At 32.1% G+C, this 17,995-nt stretch overlaps 1 protein-coding gene and 1 long non-coding RNA gene across 5 annotated transcripts; both read left to right on the top strand.

Moving 5' to 3' along the window:
- The first annotated feature begins 321 nt into the window (after positions 1 to 321).
- LOC139502472 (uncharacterized) lies at positions 322 to 11,264 on the top strand. Of its 4 annotated transcripts, XM_071291952.1 has the most exons (8): positions 536 to 693; positions 3,855 to 3,897; positions 6,225 to 6,316; positions 6,884 to 7,137; positions 8,185 to 8,395; positions 9,159 to 9,308; positions 9,967 to 10,095; positions 10,785 to 11,264. In XM_071291952.1, the coding sequence occupies exons 3-8, from the start codon at positions 6,232 to 6,234 to the stop codon at positions 10,889 to 10,891; spliced, it is 936 nt and encodes a 311-aa protein (XP_071148053.1). In that variant the 5' UTR covers positions 536 to 693; positions 3,855 to 3,897; positions 6,225 to 6,231; the 3' UTR covers positions 10,892 to 11,264. The 4 variants fall into 4 exon arrangements, with proteins under 4 accessions (XP_071148052.1, XP_071148053.1, XP_071148054.1 ...); XM_071291951.1 differs by lacking the exon at positions 3,855 to 3,897 and having other exon boundaries at positions 322 to 693; XM_071291953.1 differs by lacking the exon at positions 3,855 to 3,897 and having other exon boundaries at positions 583 to 651.
- A 3,951-nt stretch (positions 11,265 to 15,215) lies between these two features.
- Positions 15,216 to 17,392, top strand: LOC139502476 (uncharacterized). The gene is made up of 3 exons (XR_011658856.1): positions 15,216 to 15,387; positions 15,866 to 15,955; positions 16,299 to 17,392. It is a non-coding gene; the product is annotated as an uncharacterized lncRNA (long non-coding RNA).
- The last annotated feature ends 603 nt before the right edge of the window (positions 17,393 to 17,995 follow it).

Here is a 17,995-nt window from a genome sequence, read left to right on the forward strand (position 1 = left end):
TTGTTCACGCATCGCTGTAAATATGATGGAATTTGATGAGACTGTCGTACAATGAGAGCTTCGCGCTATAAAACCAGGTTCAATCCACCATTTTCTACATTTGAAAATGCCTGTACTAAGTCAGGAATTTGACGGTTTTTGTTCATTCGTTTGATGTGGTTTATCATTTTATTTTGCCATTTGATTAGGGACTTTCTGTTTTTAATTTTCCTCGGAGTTCAGTATTTTTGTGATTTTACTTTTAAGTGACTGTGTCCTGTATCATAGTTAATTTGAACTTTCAATAAACAAACTATACGTGTACTTTCCTTAAATTAAATATAGTTTAAGTATGATGCAATTACGCCGAGTCGTTAATGGTAATAGCAAGAAAGAGGACATAAAATATACGATATAAAATATTGTAAATATCTATTCATTGACTTGATATTTTTTGTCTACTAAAACTTGCGCAATCTCTGATCGATAGACGAATATTACCTTCATCGTTTATAGGGTGACTGTTAACTATATCATAGTTATTTTTAACTTTCAGTAAACAAACTATACGTGTACTTCACGTTATCATTTAATGATTGGATATCTTGTATTGACATATCTACGTTGTGGTTTTGTACAGGGAAACAATTAAACGTTTCATGTAGAGCAAAGGTACAGGCGGAAGTAAACAATTTTATTTAACTACAATCTAGGGTAAGGTGATGTAATGATTTCTTATTAGTTGCATTAATGTCTGAACTTTTGTTTTGATCGTGGTTATAAGAAACTGATTAGTATATATTGATGATTTGTACAGAGAATTACAGGTAAAAAAAATATACCACACGATTGAATGCGACGCTGAGTTATATGAGTTATCAGGTGTGAAATTCTTCCATTGATTACCTGAATCGTTTAAAAGCAATACACTTATTTGACATGACATAAACATCTGAATAAACTGCTAATCGTCCAAATCTTATTCATCTAGAATTCCAACCACATAACATGATTATTACTATGTCTCTTATTGTGCTATTTATATTATTTGGTTTAAAATGTTGAACAATTATGAAATAGCTTAACCTTTATTGTTTAATTTTTTGAGTTTTTGCAGTTAATAATTTGCATGATTTGTTTGTTAAACCAACCAAATTTATCAGGTGAGCGTATTGAAAAAATAAGATAAATACAATTTGGAGTGTCAAGAACTCGTTGGAAGTACTTGAAAAATTGCATGCTTATATTGGTAATTTTTAATTGGCATTTAAAAAGTCAGAATGTGAATATGTATGTTTAAAAACTTTTAGGTCATTTTTAGCTCACCTGTCCCGAAGGGCCAAGTGAGCTTTTTCCATCACTTGTCGTCCGTCGTCCGTCGTCCGTCGTCCGTCGTCGTTAACTTTTACAAAAATCTTCTCCTCTGAAACTACTTTGACAAATCAAACCAAACTTGGCCACAATCATCATTGGGGTATCTAGTTTAAAAAATGTGTGGCGTGACCAGGCCAACCAACCAAGATGGCCACCATGGTTAAAAATAGAACATAGGGGTAAAATGCAGTTTTTGGCTTATAACTCAAAAACCAAAGCATTTAGAGCAAATCTGACAGGTGTAAAATTGTTAATCAGGTCAAGATCTTTCTGTCCTCAAATTTTCAGATGAATCCGACAACCCGCTGTTGGGTTGCTGCCCCTGAATTGGTAATTTTAGGGATTTTTTGCTGTTTTTGGTTATTATCTTGAATATTATTATAGATAGAGATAAACTGTAAACAGCAATAACGTTCAACAAAGTTAGATTTACAAATAAGTCAACACGACCAAAATGGTCAGTTGACCCCTTTAGGAGTTATTCACCCTTATAGTCAATTTTTAACCGTTTTTCGTAAATCTTAGAAATCTTTTACGAAAATCTTCTCCTCTGAAACTACTGGGCCAAATTAATCCAAACTTGGCCACAATCATCTTTGGGGTATATAGTTAAAAAAAATGTGTGGCGTGACCCGGCCAACCAACCAAGATGGCTGCCATGGCTAAAAATAGAACATAGGGGTAAAATGCAGTTTTTGACTTTTAACTCAAAAATCAAAGTATTTAGAGCAAATCTGACAGTTTCAAAGTGTTTATCAGGTCAAGATCTATCTGTCCTGAAATTTTCAGATGAATCAGACAACCTGTTGTTGGGTTGCTGCCCCTGAATTGGTATTTTTAAGGAAATTTTGCTGTTTTTGGTTATTATCTTGAATATTATTATAGATAGAGATAAACTGTAAACAGCAATAATGTTCAGCAAAGTAAGATTTACAAATACATGAAATATGTCAACACGAACGAAATGGTCAGTTGACCCCTTTAGGAGTTATTGCCCTTTATAGTCAAATTTTAACCATTTTTTCGTAAATCTTAGTAATCTTTTACAAAAATCTTCTCCTCTGAAACTACTGGGCCAAATTAAACCAAACTTTGCCACAATCATCATTTGGGTATCTAGTTTAAAAAATGTGTGGCGTGACCCGGCCAACCAACCAAGATCGCCGCCATGGTTAAAAATAGAACATAGGGGTAAAATGCAGTTTTTGGCTTATAACTCAAAAACCAAAGCATTTAGAGCAAATCTAACAGGAGTAAAATTGTTTATCAGGTCAAGATCTTTCTACCCTCAAATTTTCAGATGAATCCGACAACCCGTTGTTGGGTTGCTGCCCCTGAATTGGTAATTTTAGGGAATTTTTGCTGTTTTTGGTTATTATCTTGAATATTATTATAGATAGAGATAAACTGTAAACAGCAATAATGTTCAGCAAAGTTATATTTACAAATAAGTCAACATGACAAAAATGGTCAGTTGACCACTTTAGGAGTTATTGACCTTTATAGTCAATGTTTAACCGTTTTTCGTAAATCTTAGAAATCTTTTACAAAAATCTTCTACTCTGAAACTACTGGGCCAAATTAATCCAAACTTGGCCACAATCATCTTTGAGGTATGTAATTGAAAAAAATGTGTCCGGTGACCCGGCCATCCAACCAAAATGGCTGCCACGGCTAACAATAGAACTTAGGGGTAAAATGCAGTTTTTGGCTTATAACTCAAAAGCGGAAGCATTTAGAGAAAATCTGACAGGGTTAAATTGTCTATCAGGTCAAGATCTATTTGCCGTGATATTTTCACATGTATCGGACAACCCGTTGTTATGTTACTGCCCTGAGTTGGTAATTTTAAGGAAATTTTGCCGTTTTTTGTTATTATCTTGAATATTATTATAGATAGAGATAAACTGTAAACAGCAATAATGTTCAGCAAAACAAGATCTACAAATAAGTTTTCATGACCAAAATAGTCAATTGACCCCTTAAGGAGTTATTGCCCTTTATAGTTAATTTTTAGCATTTTTCATAAATTTTTGTAAATTTTTAGAAAATATTTTCCACTGTAATTACTGGGCCAAGTTCATTATAGATAGAGATAATTGTAGCAACAAGAATGTTCAGTAAAGTAAGATCTACAAACACATCACCATCACCAAAACACAATTATGTCATGAATTTATCTGTGTCCATTGTTTAATAGGCACATAAACCAAGGTGAGCGACACAGGATCTTGAGAGCCTCTAGTTAAGTAGCAATACAAAAAAACTATTTCAATTGGACATGCTTCGATACTATGTCTGCCCTTGAATTTTTAGTAGATAACATGTTTGTTTGCTTTGGAGATTCAAAGACTAAGGTTATCAAAATTCCAATGGAAACTAACTGTGCACCACTTATTTGCGGACCTGTTTTTGTATTGCTATGAGTTACACTTTATGACAAAAATCAGCAAAGACCCATCGAAACAACATCTGATAAACAAATTTAATAATACTTTTAGATATATTTGGATGATATGTTGGCTCTCAATAATGACGACTTCAGTATGTTTACTAAAGAAACTTATCCTGTTGAGCTTACTTTAAATAAAGCTAATACTAACAATGACCACTGCCCTTTCCTCGATCTTGATATCTATATCACTAACGGAAAGCTTAATACTAAAATTTATGATAAAAGAGATTTTTCATTTCCTATCGTTAATTATTCATTTTTAAATGGTGACGTTCCCTTGTCACCATCGGACGGTGTTTATGTATCTCAACTTGTACGATTCGCTCGTGTATATAACAATGTTTTAGATTTTAACGAGAGAAATTTATGTATTACTGAAAAGTTATTACACCTGGGTTTTCGATATCACAAACTAGTCAAAACATTTACTAAATTTTATCATCGGTATAAGGACATCATTCGTAAATACAGCTCAATATGCAGACTTCAGGTATTTCACATCCAATTTTTTTTTGGAAATATTCTTTATAAAGCACAAAAATGTCAGTATTCACCTCAGAAAATAACAAAACCTTTAAATAGACTTATTAAGAAGGGATATAGTTACGATACTGTTGTCAGGTCATTAAAGATTTCATATTTTGGCGTTAATATTGATTTACTTATAGGGTCTTTGCATCGGAACTAAACACATTTAGTAAAAAACCAGTTGTTGGCATGACACGGGTTGTTTATTCTTTAGTTTTCTATGTTGTGTCATGTGTACTATTGATTGTCTGTTTGTCTTTTTTTATATTTAGCCATGGCGTTGTCAGTTTATTTTAGATTTATGAGTTTGACTGTCCCTTTGGTATCTTTCGTCCCTCTTTTATGTTCTTCTAATATATGTTATGATGGTATGATACGTAACCCCTAACGGGAAGGATTGTGCCTAATATTCATATGATGAAATCATACTCTTTCAATCAGTTTAATTGAAGTCTGGAGCTAGCATGTCAGTTAACTGCTAGTAGTCTGTTGTTATTTATGTATTATTGTCATTTTGTTTATTTTCTTTGGTTACATCTTCTGACATCAGACTCGGACTTCTCTTGAACTGAATTTTAATGTGCGTATTGTTATGCGATTACTTTTCTACATTGGCTAGAGGTATAGGGGGAGGGTTGAGATCTTATAAACATGTTTAACCCCGCCGCATTTTTGCGCCTGTCCCAAGTCAGGAGCCTCTGGCCTTTGTTAGTTTTGTATTATTTTAATTTTAGTTTCTTGTGTACAAATTGGAGTTTAGTATGGCGTTCATTATCACTGAACAAGTATATATTTGCTTAGGGGGCAGCTGAAGGACGCCTCCGGGTGCGGGAATTTCGCGCTACATTGAAGACCTATTTGTTTGCTATTGTTTTTTTCTATGGTCGGGTTGTTGTCTCTGTGACACATTCCCCATTTCCATTCTCAATTTTATGTACAAAGTAGATTGTAATATATACGACAAAACACAATCTGTTGGTCTATTTTAGCTTTTATTATTCCAATAATAACGTTATTTCAATACAATGTTATGATATGGATTATGTTCTTCTAATGTATTTTATGATGTTATCATATAACACCCCAACGAAAGGGGTTGTGTCTGAATTTTATTTGATGAAAACGTAATCTGTCAATTAGTTTAATTAAGGTCTAGAGCTAGCATGTCAGTAACTGCTAGTAGTCCTTTGTTAATTTATGTATCATTTGCATTTACTGAGTTTCTTTTGTTACTTATTCTGACATCGGACTCGGATTTTATTTGAACTGAGTATTACTATGTGTATTCTTATGAATTTTATTCTACATTGGCTAGAGGTATAGGGAGAGTGTTGAGATTTCACAGAACATGTCTAACCCCACCACATAATCACACCCGTCCTCTCGCCGTTGTTAGTCTTGTATATTTTTATTTTATTTAAGTTCATTTAAATGTTTTGGAGTTAAGAGTGTCTTCCATTGTCAGTGAAATAGTACTCAATTTAATTTAAGGGGTAGCTGAGAACCATCTCCGGTTTCAGGATTTTCTCTCAAGCTTGAAAGGAAAAATTATCAGAAACTAGAAAATCCAGACATAAAATTGAAAAACAAATTGGGCATGTGAAACAACAACTTGACCAAAGAACAGAAAACATGTTTTTTATACATTCATTTAGCACATCATGATTAGAAAATACCTTACTGATGTCTCAAAATTATGAAATTGTATCTGTTAATGAAAATACACATTACTACCAAACATTTGTAGTGACATTATATTGTTAAAATTTCCCTTTAAATTGAAAAAAACTCGAATATCTCAAATTAAATAGAGTACATACAGACAACAGGTAATTTAGTTAAAGAAATTTAAAATATTTTTGGAATGCAGTTTTTGCTTAACTTTCAGAGAGATCATGGCATTGAAAATGTCAGCTGCTGCGATGGCAATGATGTTGGTGATATCAGTTCATATCTGCCATGGAAAAACTCAAGTGACATGTATGTCTATTTCTGTTTTCTCTTATATGATTATTTGACGCATCTTCTATAAATTCAGTACTGATGATAAAATTTGAGGTCAAATACATGGTGCTTCCTGTTTAGTGTACATAAAGTAACATTTTAACATGGCGGAATAAATAGATCAATCAACACTCGCAACAGCAAAGTGAAAAGGAATAAATATTATTGTTTTAACTCAACATTAAATTTGTTATTTATGAGTGTAAATGTCCTTTTTGTTATCTTTCGCCTTTCTTTTGTTCAAAAATCCAATAAAATAAGACATACTGTGGATTCATTTATTTTCGTGGGTACCAATTTTCGAGGATTGAGACAAACTTAGTGGATATTTTATTTCGTGGTTTTGCCAATGCTACATAAAACCTTGATAAAAAATAGTTGAACATTTGAATTTGTGGTTTATCTGTTGCAACGAACCCACAAAAATTCGTATCCAATGGGAAATGAGGAATCCACAGTAATGTCAAATGTCTCTAATGTATCTGTATATAATCAAACGTTCCTTTCAAGTTGAATATTTACTTTTGTTTTATATTTTATCAGATGTATTTCCAACTGATGCATGTGCCTCTGATCCATATCTTGTTGATGAAAATACCATGGTTTACATGAAGTTTGAAGGTGATTTCGGCAGCCAGGAATGTAGACAAATGTCATTCACAACTCCAAAATCTCCTTTCTATTCATATACAATGTGCATGAAAGAACTTTTTTACAGTAGCCCAAAGTGTCAGAGTAAAGTTAACTTTAAGAAGTATTGGTCTGACTACTACAGCTATGATTATAATAATGAGCAGGTAATATATATTATAATGCAACATCGTTTGTAAAGTTCATTTTGATTGGATATAGTGATGAATTTTCATGGCATCAATTCAGAATTGATGCTATGAAAATATACGTGCGAATGCAGACGACGTATAACAGATTTTAAATGTATGTTTTAACGTTGTTTCATTAGAATAGAGATCATTATGTTGTACAGGTACAAAATAAACGTAAAGAAAAGGTAGGACGAAAACAACAATGAGATAGATATACCAGTCTTATATATATATATATATAGTTATTACTGCTTTACGACGCGTGCTTAGGGAGGAAGCACCATTAGGGACTTTCTGAATATTCCACGGAGTTCGGTATTTTTGTGATTTTACTTTAAACCAGTTATAACCCTTTGGATGTGTGAGGCTTGTGAAAATATCTTACGTCATTGGATTCATGATTGAGGGCGGATAATAAATATTTCGTCAAATCAAATAGTTTTGATCATCATTTTCTTCTTTCCAAGTTCGTCATACGAAGTTATCAACTAGGCATTTTGATATGACATCACTGTAAATGTATACATGTATCGTGTTCTTTCTATTTTTTCTGAAAGACTTTACCATTTGAAACGCAGAACTTCGGGAATGTCCAGAGAGCCGACAACCTTGCTTCTACACATCTAACTTATTAAAATTGCACAGCGACAAGATGTATTAAAGCACACAAGAATATTAGACACGGTTTTGATAAGAATTTTATCTGTTTTATCTTAATGCATCATATTTTTGTACATTAACAAAAATAACTTTGACCGTTTTACTTTTGACAAGCCATTAAATCTTTCGAATTGTTATACTTGACTTCTACTTCAATTATGTTTTCGTCTTTGTCTACGTTTTGTTTTTATTTTTTGGGTTTTTTTTTCAACTTTAAATATTTTATTTTACTACTGGTTGTGAACAATGTCCATTAGCGCTACAGCAATGACGCTAAGGCTCCTCTCCGTGTTATTAATTGCTAATGAAACCAGGGGATTTCATCATTTGTTTTGGTACTATTTTTTTTCTTTTTTAAAGATATTAGGAGAAGACTGTTCTGGCAACTCATATAGCAGAATGTTTCCCCGATGTTTAACCGATGCCAGTCATGTTTCGTTTGAACTAAAAAAATCAAAACGTGAGAATAATGGTTATAACAGATATGATAACAAAAAACAACAGGAAGTGATTCCAGACAAACTAAATGATACTTTTAGTTTTCAAATTGAAACAAAATGGGAATACAATTGTAAGTACTTTTATTTTTATTATGTACTTTGGTTATTGAATTATTACGCTTAAACTGTAATAATAATAGTATTATTAATATAATAATAATAATAATAATAATAATAATAATAATAATAATAATAATAATAATAATAATAATAATAATAATAATAATAATAATAATAATAATAATAATAATAATAATTATAATAATAATAATAATTATGATAATAAAGATGATAATATTAGTAGTATTATTGAAAATAAAATAGTAGATATTATAATTATAATAATAAATTAATAATAAACAATGATAATCAAAATTATAATAATAATAATCAAATAATAATAATAATAATAATAATAATTACAATAATTAGGATGATAATGAGAAAAATAAATGTAAAAATATTACAAGTAGTTATAGTAAGGAAACATAAAGGTTACAAAAAAATTGTGAAAAAAAAAGAACATTGAAATATACCTAAAACATCATTAACAATTTGGAAATAAGTTTGGCGTTCATTATCACTGAAATTGTATTTATTTGTTTAGGGGCCAGCTGAAGGACGCCTCCGGGTGCGGGAATTTCTCGCTACATTGAAGACCTGTTGGTGACCTTCTTCTGTTGTTTTTTCTATGGTTGGGTTGTTGTCTCTTTGACACATTCCCATTTCCATTCTCAATTTTAGATTACAACTCTAGCTTTTGTTGTATGTCGTTGAAACTACAATGCCATAAACTGTTACGACAAAGTGTATATGCCATTTATTTATATTTAGATGGCTTGATTGGTGGAATTGCAGGTGGAATCGTTGGGGTGTGTGTCCTCACAGCAGTAGGAATCTATTTGTGTATCAACTGTCGCCGTAGGAAACGACTTACAGGAAGATACTGCTGCGCATGTCCAACATACAGACCCAATTACTCGAGTGAGTTTGTTTTTTCGGGGTTTTTTTTTTGTTCCACTTGAATTCTGAAATATTGTATTTACAATATGAACAACTAGATTTTTGTCCAATGTTAATTGGACTTGATTGAATGTTAAAAGATCCCCTTTTATACCATATTCAATGTATTACTATTAAATTTGTTTCTGTCATAAGTAAGACAAAAATGACTGCCACTCTTTGTCAAAAAACTTTTCAACATATCGCACTATTAAAAAATATACGAAATTTATGTCTTTCTGTTTTTTCCTTTTTCGTAAATTTTTGAAATAATTAAAAAACAATCTAAAACATAAAAACGAAATCGAATGCATTCTGTGTAACTTTTTAAAAGCGTAGACCAAACCTATAGAATTGGTATTACACGTCCTAAACAAAGAAAATTCAACAAATAAAGTTGTTTTTATTTCAGGCTACGAGCAATCAACCTCAGTTCTTATTCTAAAACGAAACGACCACTCGAACTACAGTGAAAATTGTTATCATGATGGTTTCTTGAATTTTTTTTTTTTCATGTATTCACAAATTAAGAAAATGTGAATATCTCCTTACCTGCAATTCAATAAATGTTGAAATGGTAAAGATGGTGATCCAAACAAAATAGAGCAGTACTGCTTAATGCAATATAAATCATTTTTAGAGTTCATGACAGAAGGATTAACCCAAGGTTTCTCAGCAGAATGTGCTGTAGCTGGTATATTGTTGTGTTCCTGCGTACTATGTAGACGACAAACACGTAATGGACATGAGGAAGAACAATCTGAAAAAGGTATAAAAATGAAAGAGCAGAATACAACCCAAGGCTCCCATTGGGTCTTCAACACGGCCAGAAAATACTGCACCCAGATGCAGACTTTAGATGGACCCCAAACAAAAATGTATACTCGTTAAGCGAAACTGGATATCAAACTAAACTCCGAAACATATAAATGATTTTTTTTTAAACATTACCAACAAATGCTACTAAAAAATGTCACTAAAAAATGCCACTAACAATGCCTAGAATGTAAACTTCCAAGTGAAGCGTAATATATGATTTAAAACAATGGAGTATGGTGTCGGTTGGAAATTCACACTGTCTAAGTACTGTTGTTGATTAATAATTTACATGATGGTTCATTTTGGCAAAAAGCCTCTTTTGAATCGTTCAAATTAATAAGGTGAACGTAAACTGAGAACACCATGACAATCAAGCAAAAAGGACCAAAAGAACAGTATAAAAAACATAGAAAGTTTTCACCATTCGCTGTAGACATGCTAGTTCATTTAGGATGATACTTTTGCGATTGACTGGTCGGTATCATTCAATTGCCAAAATAATATAACCACATTTAAATAAACCGATTATTAATTGTTTCTCTTTTTTGTTTGCGATCACTACATGCACTAAAATAACTCATTTATTCATAATACAGATGTATGTCGAATAATGCATTTGTTTTTTATATATATTTTTAGTTACCATGGGAATTGATTACACCTCGTCTGATGCAGAGAATAAATGGGAAACCGTTAAGGGCTTGCAAGATCCAGACACAGTTCCTCTTATTCAGTGTGACAACTAAAGTGGCAGACGACATATGAAGATCAGGACAAGAAACATGAATTGCTTGCAAATAGAAAACATTATTTTTTCCATAATGCAAATATAATCTAAATGAATGAATATTGAAAATTACCAAAAAAAGCATTAAAAATCTGATTTTCAAGGTACATTCCTAAAATTGCACTTCATTTAAAATGATAAACTTGAAAGCTATCAATCAACAGAACAATTAAAAATAGACTGATATTATCCTGACATTTTTGGTACACGCATTTTCCACAGAAAAAAATGTGTGTTGAACCAGATTTCATAGCTAGCTAAACGTTCCAATTGTACGACATCGATTTTTCTTTTGTATTGATTAAAGATGACTGCAGTGATGTTATCATTAATCAGAGTTTAATTTCGAATATGATTAACAACATGTTCCACTTAGGGTTGCCACGTTACCATCCCTTTACCTAGACTTGTTTGAATGTGAATTCAAAATACCATAACCAACACACTGATAACAACTTGTGGATCGAAACTGCTGTGTTCATTTTTTAGCCGATCGAATATAAATATATTGTATGTGTTTTTATTTTGTCTATAGTTACATGTGTACTTTTATTGTAGCCCTCTCTTTTTGTCAATTTTTCGTTCAACTCTGAATATAAAAAAAGAAGATGTGGTATGTTTGCAAATGGGACAAGATCCACAAGAGACCAAATGACTCAGAAATTAATAACTATAGGTCACCGTGCGGCCGTCAACATTGATCAAACCCAATACCGCGAAGTCTGCTATGTGCGGGATACATTCAGTCCGAAAGCTTTTACTGATTTAGTATCATTGAAATGGACATGCTGAGAGTTTTAAGTTTGTTGCACATGTTAATTTGTGATACATAACTTTCTTCCAAATCAGTTTCAGCGTACCTTTGTGGTTTAAATATCTTTAAACTTCGCTGTTTATCTTGCTTTCTCATAGCAGGCGAAAGATATATCAAAAGGTTGAATAAAATGCATTTATAAGTCCCAAAGAAATTTACAACCCAACGTTTATAAAGCAAACACAAAAAGACAACACATGACAGACTCTACACAACACTACATAAACACATATTTATCGACCTAAAATATAAGTTGCCAATCCCGGTGCTCTCCGTAAACAGATCCTGCTTAACATGCGACACACGTCATGGTACTCATGTTGAATTCAAATTCGTTGAGGAGTCTTATTCGGTAATGATACAATGGAGTGAAAAGGAACAGAATTATAGTGACGATAAGTTGAACATATCTGTGGCCATGAGTAACACATATTTTCCATAACGATCATCCATCCATCCATCTGGAAAATACAAAAAGGATAACTTAAACCAGTAGAACCGTTCTTGTCAGCAGCAATTCTTTTTTAAGTAAATTATGATTAGAAACTCGGGTTCTAAGGTATGATATCAACTTGGAGATATATACTCATTATATAGATGCTGCTCGAATGTTGCTACTTTGTACAAAAGAAAGGGAAAGTTCACAATTTGGAAACTGAAATCATCCGTTATTCTCAATTTTATATCTAACCAAAACGAATATGTTCGTAGTATCTATTATGGTTTTGATTTGTTCGCAATACCGTTTGGAATTTTGAGATCATCAATGCTCTCAAACTTGTTTATTTGGGCCTTTGACTTAGACATAGACATAGATCATGTAAGTGACTAAAAGAGATAATTAAAAAAAATCCTGAATCTATACCATGCTACTGATAGATATTTTCCAACCACTCCTTTTTGTCTTTTATATAAATGAAGAGATAAAGCAAAATTAAACATAAACGGTGCTTTAATTAAAGGTTAATAAGACATTTACTGCTGCTTATAAGATAATTAACATGACTTGGTGAGGACTATAAGTATGCACAACCAAAATGAAATATTTCAAGTTGGTAGTGAATAAAGCTATAGTATATGTATTTATTGTATGGTCTTATTACAGGTATGCATTTCATATAAAATCCTTTACCTGTATCACTTTAAAAAAATATATATACTACCACCACACCAGTGACATCGCAGAAACTTATTTCATCTGTTTTTCTTATAATGTATTTCTTTGTTGTGCCGTTCAACCATTGTACCACTTTTAGTGCAGTATAAAAGAGGGACGAAAGATAGAAAAGGGACAGTCAAACTCATAAATCTAAATCAAACTGACAACGCCGTAGTGAAAAATGAAAAAGACAAACAGACAAACTATAGTACACATGACACAACATAGAAAACTAAAGAATAAACAAAACGAACCCCACCAACAACTAGGGGTGATCTCAGGTGCTCCGGAATGGTCATAAGACACTCGTCAAATGTATGCTAGTCAGGAGTCTGTTTTTCAGTTGCTGGAAAAATATGGTTAAAAAAAATAACTTTTCATTGTAATATAAAAATAAAGCGTTCACATTAAATAAAGCTGTCTCATTTGCAATCATACCACAACTTCCTCTGTCTATTTGACATTATTCGCTATATTGCATGTTCACTATAGTTCATCAATATTAACTAGGTTAATCTCAATATTTAGCTTTATGAACTACGAAAATTACCCTTGCTTAGCACTTATTACACATACACTGATTGTTGAATCTCCGAAACACAGTAGTTTTAATCTACCATTTCACTATGAAATATGGTTCGTCTATTTCTTCCCCATGAATAGAACTAGTATAACATAAAAAAAAATGAGCAAAACATGTCTTTTTTATTATTATAATAGAAAAATGCAGGTTTCGATATTTTACAATACAAATGTTATGATAAAGGAAGAGACACTAGAAATTAAAAAAAAACCCAGATGTGTTACAATGAAGTAGTGAAACAACAATTTTAAAGGGATTGATCAAAAGCATCGAAAATAAGTTATCAATTGTCATGGTTTTTTTTTCAAACACTGTTATAACAGTAGCATAAAAATTAACAAGAAACATAACACATAGATATATTTTAAAAAAGAAGATCTGGTATGATTGCCAATGACACAACTATCCCCAAGAGACCAAACTAACACATAAATTAACAATTATAGGTCACCGATCGGGGTTCAACAATGAGCAAAGTCCATACCGCATAGTAAGCAATAAAAAGGCCCAGCAATGACAATGTAAATCAATTCAAACAAGAAAAGTAATGGCCTAATTTTTATATATAAAAAAAATTACGAAAAACAAATATGCAACATATAAACAAACGACAACCACTGAATTACAGGCTCCTGACTTAGGACAGACACATACATGCAGACTGTGGCGGGATTAAACATGTTATCAGGATCCAAACCCTCTCCTTACCTGGGATAGTGGTATAACAATACAACATAAGAACGAACTAAATAAATCAGTTGAAAAAGGCTTAAATCATTAGATGGATGAAAATGTATTGAATATCTTTACTAACAGACTAACTTGATTATTCCATTTATCGTCGGGCACTTTCGTAACCAGTATCTTCTTCATAGATAGACAAACCATTCTCTACATCCTCGCCATGCGTATTCACTGAATCAGACTTTCAATAAATGATTGTTATCCATCATTTTCTACTTTTGAAAAATGCCTGTACTAAGTCATGGATATGACGGATGTTGTGCATTCGGTTGGTGTGTTTGAAAACAAAACTTTACGATTTCAGCTTTCCAATTTTGAACTTTCCATTTTTTAGTAGCAACATTCCAGTAGCACCTACATACGATTGATACGATATTCCCGTGTTTGCATTTCCTATCATCATGATTTTCTTGATAAAGGGTTGCTGCTCACATGCAAGGAAGCTATTAAACCAAGAGTTCCAAATGGTGAAGTTGAAATCATTCCTTCGTAAATTTTACGGACGCCATCACGAGTTGGTTGACCGTTATGGAATAACTGTTTCACAAATGATATCAGATATGTTCCTTACGTTGTAACTACAATCCCATTTCCATTCATGGATGAGACCTACCGAATTAGATTATTTACCAGAATTGTTTTCACATAAACAACACGACGGGTGCCACATGTGGAGCAGGATTAGCTTACCCTTCCGGAACACATGAGTTCATCCCTTGTTTTTGTTGGGGTTTGTGTTGCTTATTTATTTAGTTTTCTATGATGTGTCATTTATACTATTGTTTGTCTGTTTGGTTTTTGTTTCATTGTTAGCCATGGTGTTGTCAGTTTATTTTCGATCTATGGGTTTAACTGTCCCTTCGGTATCTTTCGTCCTTCTTTTATCATATGATTTTGCCATTGGATTTTGGACTTGTCGTTTTGAATTTCCTCGGAGTTCAGTATTTTGTGTAATTGTACTTTGTATCTGTATCATAGTTATTTTTAACTTTCAACAAACACACTATACGTGTATTTTTATGGATATCTTTGACAATATGATATTTTGTATTTACATATCGACGTAGTGGTTTTGTAAAGGGAAATATTTCAACGTACCATGTAGACTAAAGGTACAGGCGGATGTATACAATTTTATTTTAACTACGATCCAAGGTAATGTGTTGTAATGATTTCTATTATTTGTATTATTCTCTGAACTTTATTATTGATCGTTGTTATAGTATGATAGTACTTGACAAGGGACTTTGTTTGCCAATAGTTCTAAGTACCTGTTTTTAGGTTGTTAATGACATGAGCTAAAGTATTTGAATATTGTATGTATTTTTATTGTGATTTTGTTATGTCAGACAAGGATTTGAGAAGCATTATGGGTGTATGGCGATTACATGAAAAACTGCAAAAAACATATATGTCAGATTTCCGATTGTGAGAAATATATTAACATTATTCGATGTGAAAGAAACATCGCAATAAAAATAAACAGAACTAGAAACTGTGAAAACATCCTGATTTTTTTTAAAGATCAGAGATATTGTGTTAAGATTGAAACCCCTCGTTTAACGCAAATGAAATAGAGCACATATCCACTACAGAACATGTGTAATTAGGTTAAAGGAATTTTGACTTTCAGAGAGCAAATTATTGAAAATGTCGACTGCTGAATTGGCCATGATGTTGTTAGTATCTGTCCATATTTGCCATGGACAAAACCCATTGACATGTATGTTGATTTATGTTTTCTGCTTTCTGCTTTTTTGTCGTATCTTCTGTATATTCAGTAATGATACATAAAGTAAGATTTGACTTCAAATAAATGTTAAATGTACAGCAGATCTTCAATTTTAATTGAACGAGATAATAGATTAATGAACATTGAGTAAACATCAATTTCAATTCATTCATTCATTTGTGAATGACCTTTTTTTAATCGTTCGCCTCTCTTTTGGTTTGACAATCAAATAATAATATGACATAACGTTAAATGTATCTAAGTTATCTTTCTCTAATCAAACGTATGCCCTTTTAGCTGAGTATTGACTTTTCTATTTTACATGTTCCATTAGATACATTTCCAACTGATTCGTGTGTCTCTGCTCCGTATCTTGTTGATGAAAATACCATTGTTATCATGAAGCTTGAAGGTGAATTTGGCGGTCAGGAATGTAGAAAAATGTCATTCACAACTCCAAAATCTGCTTTCTATTCATATACAATGTGCATTGGCACTCAAAGCACATCTTCCTATATCTATCTATTGAAAAAAGTAAAATTTACAGATCTGCCACATGCGATGTTCCCGCGGGGAATTTGACTTTTGAAAATGAACAAATATAGTTTGACACAGACATCGTTTTCTTACAAAATGCAAAATAAGCATGGACTTTTGTCAACTTGTTTTTATATGTATATAACCAATTTTTATATGTTTCAGTATAGACTGTATATTAAATTTGTGTCATTATACAGTAAACAAGGATCAATTCACCAAAAAACACAGAATGAAAACTTAAATCTTAGAATTTTTGTTAATAAACAAAGTAGAAAAACGGTCAAAACAGGTGTAATTTAGGTTTCTCTATTCAATCTGAGAAAAAGTTCTATTATACGAGTGTGGGAGTCTTTACGAGTACTATAATTGAAAAAAGAATATATCGATGAACATACTTTTGATTCTTTAAAGTAGTGTGTAATAGCGTCACAAAAATCATTTAAAATGAACAGCTACACAATTAGTTACACAGGTACTGGTATCTACAGGGACATGATATCTCATATGAAAGCGAGGCTCGAATCCCCATTTGACAGTTACAGACCCGTATATGTCGTATTAATTCACATGCACACTGTGTAACAAATTACCTTACCGACTATATTTCTTCAGAAATCCGTATAAAATAGCTATAAAAACTGAAAATGACAATGCGCATTTGTGACGATTTAATCAGATAACAAATAAAATTACGATTTATAGTTCACAAGTGCATGTATCTTAACTATTGATGTCTATTGTAATTAGGCCTTCTTTTATTAAAAAAAACGGTTGATTACCCTTTTTCCTTCTTTTAAGATATCAGGAAATGTCTGTTCGGGAAAAACAAACATGTTATATGACAATAACAGAATGTTTTCAGAATGTGTAGACCATGCTAGTCATGTTGTATTAAAACGCAGGATTTTCATCTGTCATTATCCTGACTTGATACAGGCAAATAGGTTGGTTCAACCTGATTTTAAAGCTAGCTTAACGTTTCAATTGTACAACAGCGATTTTCCTTTTAAATTGATTAAAGATACATGCAGTGATGTTATCATTAATCAGAGTATAATTTCAAAATTTGTTTATGATATGGCCAATAAAATGGTCCAATTAGGGTTCCCACGTTACCATTCCCTTTATCTTCGAACTGGGATTGATTTAATGCGATTTGAACTTACCATGATCAACATAATGGTAGAAACTGCTGCTTTTAATATCTAAACGATCGATTTCAAACCGCTATGAGGTGCTTCTGTTTTGTCTTGGTAATGGTAAGTTTATTTGAATTATCCGTTTTGTCGTAAAGGTTTGTTTTCTACCCACTTTTATTGTCAATGTCTTTATATAAGTCAATGAATTACTTACCTAAAGAACATCATCTTACGAGCGGAGAGTAAAGTTACAGAGATGTAATCATTAATCAGATTGTAATTTCAAAATTGGTTTAGAATATGACCAGAAAAATGTTCCACTTAGGGTTTTTACGTTACCATTCCCTTTATC

This window comes from Mytilus edulis, chromosome 14 (assembly GCF_963676685.1).
Source record: "Mytilus edulis chromosome 14, xbMytEdul2.2, whole genome shotgun sequence".
Taxonomy (NCBI): Eukaryota; Metazoa; Mollusca; class Bivalvia; order Mytilida; family Mytilidae; genus Mytilus; species Mytilus edulis.